Source organism: Notothenia rossii (assembly GCF_949606895.1).
Source record: "Notothenia rossii genome assembly, chromosome: 5".
Lineage (NCBI taxonomy): Eukaryota > Metazoa > Chordata > Actinopteri > Perciformes > Nototheniidae > Notothenia > Notothenia rossii.
In genome coordinates, this window is record NC_136903.1 from 59,053,462 (window position 1) to 59,063,887 (window position 10,426).

The 10,426-nt window shown below is 41.5% G+C and overlaps 1 protein-coding gene across 1 annotated transcript; it reads left to right on the forward strand.

Moving 5' to 3' along the window:
- The first annotated feature begins 787 nt into the window (after positions 1–787).
- Positions 788–4,594, forward strand: LOC307042106 (E3 SUMO-protein ligase KIAA1586-like). Its single transcript, XM_079685827.1, has 4 exons — positions 788–985; positions 1,835–1,897; positions 2,152–2,208; positions 3,676–4,594. Exons 1-4 carry the CDS (start codon positions 910–912, stop codon positions 4,434–4,436), a joined length of 957 nt encoding a protein of 318 aa, XP_079541953.1. The 5' UTR covers positions 788–909; the 3' UTR covers positions 4,437–4,594.
- Positions 4,595–10,426: the final 5,832 nt, after the last annotated feature.

Consider the following 10,426-nt stretch of genomic DNA (forward strand, 5'->3'; position numbering starts at 1 on the left):
TGTGTGTGTGTGTGTGTGTGTGTGTGTGTGTGTGTGTGTGTGTGTGTGTGTGTGTGTGTGTGTGTGTGTGTGTGTGTGTGTGTGTGTGTGTGTGTGTGTGTGTGTGTGTGTGTGTGTGTGTGTGTGTGTGTGTGTGTGTGTGTGTGTGTGTGTGTGTGTGTGTGTGTGTGTGTGTGTGTAAAATGTATAGTGATATGTAGTTTGTGCAGAACATATTAAGTTTATAGATTGTTTTTGCTAGTTAGCACTGGAAGTAGCATCAGCCTGTTTTCACTAAGGGCTAATGCTAACGCTTCTTGTGAGACTTGTTTTGTTTCGGGAAAAATGTCTCATATCGTCAGGTTGCTGAGTTTTTCCCCGTTATTTGACTATAAAACATTCATAGGTTTTTAAATATTAAGAAGCCCCCAGACGCTGTCTCCTGCAGTGACGCGTTTTTCCCTGGGTTATTTGTGAATAAACAACCATCTGTAACGTTTGCATTCAACGGGAGCACGAGAGGGCGAAAACTTTAAAACTTAATTATAGGATGTATTAAGCGCTTGAACAAACAACATATTTGGTCGTAATAAGGGCATGAACAATCGGCCCATTTGGTCGTATGCAGTAGTCGAGTTGAGGGGGGATGGGGGGGGATGGCATCCCCCTTAGGTATTAAAATGGTCAAAACCATCCCCCTTATGAAACGGCAATCCCCCCTTCCCATCCCCTGTTATTTGATCAATTAATGTGGAAATATTGCCAATGTTTAATTTTCAACATTTTATATGTGCACGTCACGTGCCCCTCGTCCACATTATTTTAGCCGCTAAAATACTGTGGACGAGGGGCTCGTGCACATATCACGATCACGAAATTGATGTCAAGTCAGTCAGCGTCAACGATAGCAGCGCAGCCTGTGCAAGCATCATGGCCAGTAAGCGACAAGGACAGCTTGACCTGAGGGACTACTTCGGCTTTAAGAGGACAAAAAGTACCACTGAAGGTAAGTCAAGAATACTTTTGATATGTCACCAAATGTGTAATCTCTGGACAGAGGCGATAACAACAGAGTTATAGTTTGGGAGCTTACGTTTTTTTTCTTGTTAACTAGCCTAACGCCAGGCAACTAGTACTAGCTGCTATAGTAACCAACGTCAGGTTAGACCTTTCTTATATTCACAAAGTTAATGTCAGATTTGATTTCTTTTTCACATGGAATATCTCGCAGGGTTTCCCACAGCTCTTTACTGCTTAGGCGACCGCATAAGCAACACACTTAACTAGCCTAGACATGTTCAGTCGGGGAAAACAATTAAATGTAATTTAGGATGAGGCAGAGCAAGCTAGTGTACAAGCAGAGACGACAGGGGCAGAAGAACACAGAGAAGAACAGGTGTCGTTGACGGTTCCTGAAACAGCCGGTGAAGTTCAGTTAAGGATGGTAGATAGTCCAAGTTTGGGATTCTTCAGTATGAAAACTGGTTCCGAAAGAACCCATTTGAATTAAAGTTCCTGGAGGATCTTTAGGCTGATTTTGTGTATCAATTCGATGATCATGTATCCACTAGTGATTTAAGCACTTTGTTTGATAAGCTTTCCATTCATTTTAGTGAGATCATATAATATAAATTAAGTGTGAAAATTGCACCTTTAGTCACTGTGAGCGACCAAAATGTATTACTTAAAAAGCTTTAAATGTGATGCATGCCTCCGAATCGTGTGATAGCGGCTTCTGGTGGTTGAATGTCATCGCTCTTATTTTATATGAAAAAAAAACACAACTTGACAGTAGGCCTACTTCACTGTCTGCTCATTCTAACAAAACCATAATGCCGTTGTTTTCTTCATATAGAGGATAATCATGGCGAGGAAGCAGGAAGGAGAGCAGAGGAGACTAGAGCTGGAGAAGGAACAGGTTTGATATTTCTAAATAGACACTTTTCTTTTTCGAAGAGGGGGAAATGTAGCTAATCCTACCAAGGGGGGGTTTTAACAGATTTTATGTTTTTGTGGTAGCAAAAAGAAGAGAGGAGGAGGCAGAAGCAGAGGAGCCTAGAGCTGCAGAAGGAACAGGTTTGATAATTCTAAATAGACACTTTTCTTTTTCAAAGAGGGGAAATGTATCTTACCAAGTGGGGTTTTAACATAGATTTTATGTTTTTGTGGTAGAAAAAAGAAGAGAGGAGGAGGCAGAAGCAGAGGAGCCTAGAGCTGCAGAAGGAACAGGTTTGATAATTCTAAATAGACACTTTTCTTTTTCGAAGAGGGGAAATGTATCTTACCAAGTGGGGTTTTAACATAGATTTTATGTTTTTGTGGTAGAAAAAAGAAGAGAGGAGGAGGCAGAAGCAGGGCGAGATAGTGTCGATGATTCTGACCAAAATAACCAGGGAGATAATGAGCAAGATATCCCTGAATGCTGGACATCTACCAAGTTCAGGGAGAAAAAAAAGTATTATCCATGGCTAATATGTCAAAGCAAAAAACTTGGCTGCCTAACCTGCCAGAAAATGAAAGTGGTTGGGCCAAGTACAGGTGGGAGCAGCCAGTTGCATATTGCTGAGGAGTGGTCCAACGTTAAGGTTACAGCCTATGGTACAAACCGAGCAGCACAGCTGCAGTCTCTTCGTAAGAAAATACACAAGCATAAAATGTCAGACTATCACCAAGCAGCTGAGAAAACCATTGAAAAAGCAAAAGAAAAGACATTGGAAACATTGACTTCTGAAATGCAAAGGGATCACTTCTTAACTACTGATAGGGTATTTCGTACAGTTTACAAGATTGTGAAATCTGGAAGGCCTTTCACAGATCTACCGTCCGATATTGATCTGCAAGTCTTGAATGGACTAGACATGGGAAGAACTTTACATTCAGACTATTCCTGTGCAACAATCAGCCAACACATAGCAAATGAAATGCGAAAGAGAGTAGTTGGAAAGGTCCTTCAAAGTGGAACAAAACTTTCTGTTATGATAGATGAAGCTACAACTGACAGTAAAAAATCAGTATTGATCATTTATATTAGAGCGAGCTTAGGGATGAGTGAAGAGCCCCTAACATTCTTCTTGGATCTAGTTGAGCTTTCTGCTACCAATGCAGGTGAAATCTATCAAGCTCTAATGAAAAATCTGTCACATCATGGCTTCTCTGAAGCTATTCTGAGTGAACGCTTTGTTTGCTTTGCATCAGATGGAGCTTCTGTAATGCTTGGAAGTAAAGCAGGTGTTGCAACCAAAATCGTAGAAAAGTTTCCAAACGTAATGGTGTGGCACTGCATGAACCACCGTCTTGAGCTGAGTGTTGGAGATGCTGTTGAAGAAACTGTAGGGATGAATGACTTCCAGTTTTTCTTTGACAAAGTGTACAGTCTCTATCATTCATCGGCCAAAAACCGCCGTGAGCTCACTGAATGTTGTGAGGAACTTGCTTTACAGTGTCTGAACATAGGGAGAATTCTCAGCACTAGATGGGTGGCATCCAGTTACAGGACCATTAAAGCTGTATGGCAGCAGTACCCTGCAATCCACAAGCACTTTTCCAATGCCTCAGTTGATCCTAAAAGAAGTTCAACAGAGAAATGCATGTTCAGTGGTTTAATAGATCGCCTTTCTAATGTCACCTTTGTGCACAATCTTGGAATCATGTATGATGCTTTAGAAGAGTTGTCTGAATTCTCTCTCTCTCTTCAAGACAGAAACATGACGCTCCCCAAGGCTGTAGCAATACTCAGTCGGCAGGTCCGTGTGTTGAAGTCCATGGCAGAGCAGCCTGGACCAGCGGCAGAAGTGGCTCAGACTGCAATCGGTTTGAAGCTATTCAAAGGGGTGCCACTAACAAATAATTTAAGACACAGCAGAGAAATAAACCACCAACATTTTTTTCATGCTTTGGCTGCTAAAATTGAGACAAGAATGGGATCACTGCCTGGAAAACAGAGAAGCAAAGAAGAGTACCAGAGCTTTCTTGACAATGTCAAAGTGCTGCAGCCATCAAACTGGCCAGATGTGTGTGGTGTTCGTTATGCCGAAAAGGAAATACAGGAACTCTGCTCCTTTTTCAAGCTTGATGATGGCAGACAAATTCAGAGAGGAATGAGGGAATATGTTGATATGGTGAAACTCAAAACTGTTGATGAAATGACACCACAAGCACCAGAAGAGCTAAAACCCCTCCTTCATGCAGTGAACACACTGGTCATCTCCACAGCTGAGTGTGAGCGTGGGTTCAGTCAGATGAACATTTTAACCACAACTAGAAGCACGCTAGAGGTAAAAAGTATGTCAGCCTTGCTTTTCATCAAGTGTGTTGGCCCTCCACTACAAATGTTCAAACCAGAAGTTTATGTCAAGTCTTGGCTTCAAAGTCATAGCTTGGCTAATGATCTGAGAGCAAGAGCCCGGAAAGTTGTCATTAAAAAACATGATTATGAAACTCTTTGGAAGATCCTATGAGATACTACAGTATAGGGGAGAATTGGGTTGGTAGCCATTGAATAAAACTGTTTATTTGTATTTGTATATCATATTATATGTATTATTTTCAGATTTTGTAAATAGTATATTTGTTTAATCCATGTTCTTGCACTTGAATTAAAATGGACTTGACTAGAGAGGATTCATGTTCGATGTTTTGTGAGGTTTTGTTTCAACATTTAATGGATGAATTCCCAGTAGATTTATAGGTATTGTGAGTGTGAAGTTGAAGTTGAAGTTGCACTTGCACCCAGTGGGAAAATGTGTCCTCTGCATTTACCCTAACTATGTAGGAGCAGTGGTAGCCATGGGACCAACTCTAATTCTGAGGTGCCTTGGTCAAGATCAATGACAGGAGTATCTGACACGTAATATATCCATAGCATGCAAGTTGTTTTACAGTAATAGAATATAATAATTATCTTTGTGCTTAAACACTAATCAAAACGGTACAACGTTGGTCTCCCACCAAATGCGCTGTCATCAGATCAAATTAAGGGCCCTTAAGGCAGTCAGCACCAAACATATATCCAGTCTACTCAACTACCCTGAATTGCAGGTTAGTTTTTGTTTTTAATCTCCGGGGGGGGGGGGGGGGGGGCATGCAGATCCACCATCCCCCCTGGCTTTTTTTTACAACTTGACCACTGGTCGTATGAGTTGGAGGACTTGTTGGTGAGTAAATGCTGACTTGTGTTTGTAAAAGCACTTCGAGAGGTTGCAAAAACTGGGGAAGCGCTATAAAATACCGTTCATTCAACATTTAGCTTTATTGGCACATGGTTGCTCCCACCTTGCCAAAGTCATCATATGAAGGAAAAAAAACCTCAGGTGGAAGGTTTTAGTGGTAGAAAATGTGCAGCAAAAACTGAGATACAGGAAAGAGTTGCATATTGGATTTTAAACGTTTGCTAAATGTTCTCAAACTAAATTCCCCAGCAATAAATAAAACCTGGAACCTGTTCTGGAAAAAGTCAATTTCGTCAGGACTGTTTCAAATCAATGTTGATTCAGAAATGGAGGATATCGTTTTTGGTGATGTTGAAAAGTTTCATGATTGAATACAGAAATGCAATGAAGCATTGTTAGCGCCAAAACATATCTGATGTGGCAAATTAGAAGCATATTCAAATATATACATGCTGCTATGAGCATCTATATTTACAAAAGCTGCTTGAACATTAAGAGTTATCAAATAGTCATTAACAACATAAAGATCACAATGATGTCATTGTCAAACCTATTTGACACTAAACACATTACTACTTAGTTTAGTTAAGCCCTGAATAGCATATTTGGATCAGATTTTTTAACTGCATCACAAATATTTTTTGCGTGTGCATTTTGTTATCTGGAGGTGTAACTGAAACCCCAGGGTGAGCTTCAGCATCTGTTTTACTTCATTAACTCTTTCTCCAGCTCACTTTCGCTCTCTACCCTCCAAAATGTATTTTTATGCTGACAGCTAATGAATATTTACATTATTTAGTGATGTAGAAATCAATTTCTCATTAACATGGAGGTATGTTTGTCCGAGCCAATATCAGGATCAGCCGTATCCTCCTCACCTCTACATCATCACTTATTTATTACAAATCAATTCTGCAAAGATGAAGCTTATTACTATAGTCTGCACTAGTCCTTTCTACCACTTTCAAATCATATTTCATTGTGTTTAATTGAAATACATTACAGTTATGTCTTCACATCTTAATGAAATTAAGTTGTTGGTTTCAGGCTGTGAACGCCCCAAAGAGGTGACCTGGTTGTGATTCGAATTGGATTTTTTACAATGTATCTTGGTACCGGTCTTAATGGCAAATGCTCTCTTCTTGTGAAGCAACATACAGGACTGTCTCAGAAAATTAGAATATTGTGATAAAGTTCTTTATTTTCTGTAATGCAATTAAAAAAAACAAAAATGTCATACATTCTGGATTCATTACAAATCAACTGAAATATTGCAAGCCTTTTATTATTTTAATATTGCTGATTATGGCATACAGCTTAAGAAAACTCAAAAATCCTATCTCTAAATATTAGAATAGTTCCTCAGACCAAGTAAAATAAAAAGATTTATAACAGCAAAACACAATCAAACATTTGAAAATGTCCATTAATGCACTCAGTACTTGGTTGGGAATCCTTTTGCACGGATTACTGCATCAATGCGGCGTGGCATGGAGGCAATCAGCCTGTGGCATTGCTGAGGTGTTATGGATGCCCATGATGCTTCAATAGCGGCCTTTAGCTCATTAGCATTGTTGGGTCTGGTGTCTTTCAGCTTCTTCTTCACAATACCCCACATATTCTCTATGGGGTTCAGGTCAGGGGAATTTGCAGGCCAATCGAGGACAGTAATGCCATGGTCAGTACACCAGTTACTGGTGGTTTTGGCACTGTGGGCAGGTGCCAGATCATGCTGGAAAATGAATTCCTCATCTCCATAGAGCTTTTCAGCAGACGGAAGCATGTAGTGCTCTAATATCTCTTGGTACACAGCTGCATTTACTCTGGGCTTGATGAAACACAGTGGACCAACACCAGCAGCTGACATGGCTCCCCAAACCATCGCTGACTGTGGGAACTTCACACTGGATTTCAAGCAACTTGGATTTTGCTCCTCTCCAGCCTTTCTCCAGACTCTGGCGCCTTGACTTCCAAATGAAATACAAAACTTGCTTTCGTCTGAAAAGAGGACTTTGGACCACTGTGCAACTGTCCAGTGCTTCTTTTCCTTAGCCCAAGTCAGACGCCTCTTCCGTTGTCTTGAGTTCAGAAGTGGCTTGACCATGGGAATACGGCTATTGTAGCCCATTTCCCGGACACGTCTGTGAACAGTGACTTTTGATACCTGGACTCCAGCTTCAGTCCACTGTCTTTGAAGCTCCCCCAAATTCTGGAAGCGACTCTTCTTCACAATGCTGTTAAGGCTGCGGTCATCTCTCTTGGTTGTGCAGCGTTTCCTGCCACATTTCCCCCTTCCAACAGACTTTTTGTGGATGTGCTTTGAAACTGCACTCTGTGAACAGCTTGCTCTTTGAGACATTTCTTTTTGTGTCTTACCCTCCTGATGGAGGGTGTCAATGACGGTCCTCTGGACAGCAGTCAGATCAGCAGTCTTCCCCATACTTGTGATTTAGTGTACTGAACCAAGCTGAGTGTTTTTCAAGGCTCAGGAAACCCTTGCAGGTGTTTCGAGTTAATTAGACGATTCAAGTGATTCGTTGAACACCCTACTAGTATACTTTTTCATGATATTCTAATATTTAGAGATAGGATATTTGAGTTTTCTTAAGCTGTATGCCATAATCAGCAATATTAAAATAATAAAAGGCTTGCAATATTTCAGTTGATTTGTAATGAATCCAGAATGTATGACATTTTTGTTTTTTTAATTGCATTACAGAAAATAAAGAACTTTATCACAATATTCTAATTTTCTGAGACAGTCCTGTACTGTTTATATCTCTGCTTCTACTTTAGCAAATCAATTTAATTAGCCAGCTGGGTATGCGCTGACACACCAGAGAGACATGAGCAGCAAAGGATTTGTTTTAGAGTTAAAAGGTCAAAAACACGGAGATAAACTCTATATACAGGCAAACATTAAAGCAGCTCCTCACACGCACATGCACACACACACACACACACACCCTATATCAGAGTCACATCAGGGGTTGTTACCAATCAACCTTCTGGATCCACACCAGTCTGGTTTCAAGGCAGGTCACTCAACAGAAACTGCTCTCCTTGCTGTCACTGAGGAACTGCACACTGCTAAAGCAGCATCCCTCTCCTCTGTCATCATCCTTTTGGACCTGTCTGCTGCATTCGATACGGTGAATCATCAGATCCTCCTTCGCACTCTCCAAGAACTTGGAGTTTCAGGCTCTGCACTTTCCCTCCTCACCTCATACCTCAAAGACCGCACCTACAGGGTGACTTGGAGAGGGTCCGATTCAGACCCTTGTCAATTAACTACAGGGGTCCCTCAGGGCTCTGTTCTTGGTCCCCTCCTCTTCTCCTTGTACAGAAACTCGCTCGGATCAGTCATTAGCCCGCATGGTTTTTCATACCACTGCTACGCTGACGACACCCAATTAATTCTGTCCTTTCCCCGCTCAGAGACCCAGGTCGTCGCACGCATCTCTGCTTGTCTAGCTGACATCTCTCAGTGGATGTCTGCTCACCACCTCAAGCTCAACCTTGACAAGACTGAACTGCTTTTCCTTCCGGGAAAAGATTGTCCCACTCTTGTCCTAACACTCAACATCGGCACCTCTATTGTTTCCCCGACTCAGACTGCAAGGAATCTGGGTGTGACCCTAGATAACAAACTGTCCTTCACTGCAAACATCGCTGCTACAACCCGCTGCTGCAGATACACGCTTTACAACATCAGGAGGATACGTCCCCAGCTGAGCCAGAAAGCGACGCAGGTTCTGGTCCAGGCTTTCGTCATCTCACGCCTAGACTACTGCAACTCCCTCCTGGCTGGTCTACCTGCATGTGCCATCCGACCTCTGCAGCTCATCCAGAATGCAGCGGCTCGTTTGGTCTTCAACCTTCCTAAATTCTCCCACACCACGCCGCTCCTCCACTCCCTTCACTGGCTTCCGGTAACTGCTAGAATCCACTTCAAGATAATGGTACTTGCGTACCATGCTGCGAATGGATCTGGCCCTTCCTACATCCAGGACATGGTTAAACCGTACACCCCAGCACGTGCACTCCGCTCTGCATCAACCAAACAGCTCGCTGCACCCGCACTGCGAGGGGGACCCAAGTTCCCATCATCAAAAACACGTGGGTTTGCTATCCTGGCTCCAAAATGGTGGAATGAGCTCCCCATTGAAATCAGGACAGCAGAAAGCTTACACATCTTCCGGCGCAGACCTAAAACTCATCTCTTTCGACTCCACTTTGAGCGATATAACTATTAACAAAGCACTTGTATACTAATAAAGCACTGGCTTATCTAAAGCCAGTTGAGTAGCACTTGAAATGTTTTAGCTCTGAAACCTGAACGCACTTATTGTAAGTCGCTTTGGATAAAAGTGTCAGCTAAATGTAATGTAATGTTTGGTTATATAGTGTGTGTGTGTGTGTGTGTGTGTGTGTGTGTGTGTGTGTGTGTGTGTGTGTGTGTGTGTGTGTGTGTGTGTGTGTGTGTGTGTGTGTGTGTGTGTGTGTGTGTGTGTGTGTGTGTGTGTGTGTGTGTGTGTGTGTGTGTGTGTGTGTGTGTGTGTGTGTGTGTGTGTGTGTGTGTGTGTGTGTGTGAGAAGGTGCAATGTTCTATTAGAATTAGGGCTGCACGATTTGGGGAAATAATCTAATTGCGATGTTTGCATTTTGTTCTATAATATATAACACAAAAAACGGAAATGTTGACTTTAATTAAATGTATTATGTCAACAGATTTCACATAACAGTAACAGGTTAGTTTAAAGCAATAATATTACGTTTAAATAAACATATTTGGTTCAACTTAATATCATTGCTTTCAGCTAACCTGTTACTGTTATGTGAAATCTGTTGACATAATACATTTAATTAACACTAGAACCGCCAGGGGTCGCTGTATACCTAAAACCGCATTAGAATGCATTGATTTTCAAGGTACAATGTTCTTTTATTTATCATACTAGAACACAGGGTTAAGAGTGAGTTTTGATCGCACAGTGATGAAACTTATACCAATAGAATCTGTGGACTCTCAGCTTTCATATGATATCTAGTTTGTGCAGATTGAATGAAGTATAAAAGATCTCTACCTTGAGTTATGTGCAAAGTGTCTCTATCTATCTATCGATAACTATCGATCTATCTATCGATCTATCTATTGATCTATCTATCTATCTATCTATCTCTCTCTCTCTCTCTCTCTCTCTCTATCTCTCTCTATCTATCTATCTCACACAGAACTCTGCCGACAGGCTTCTCACCCGCACTAAGCCATGGCAACA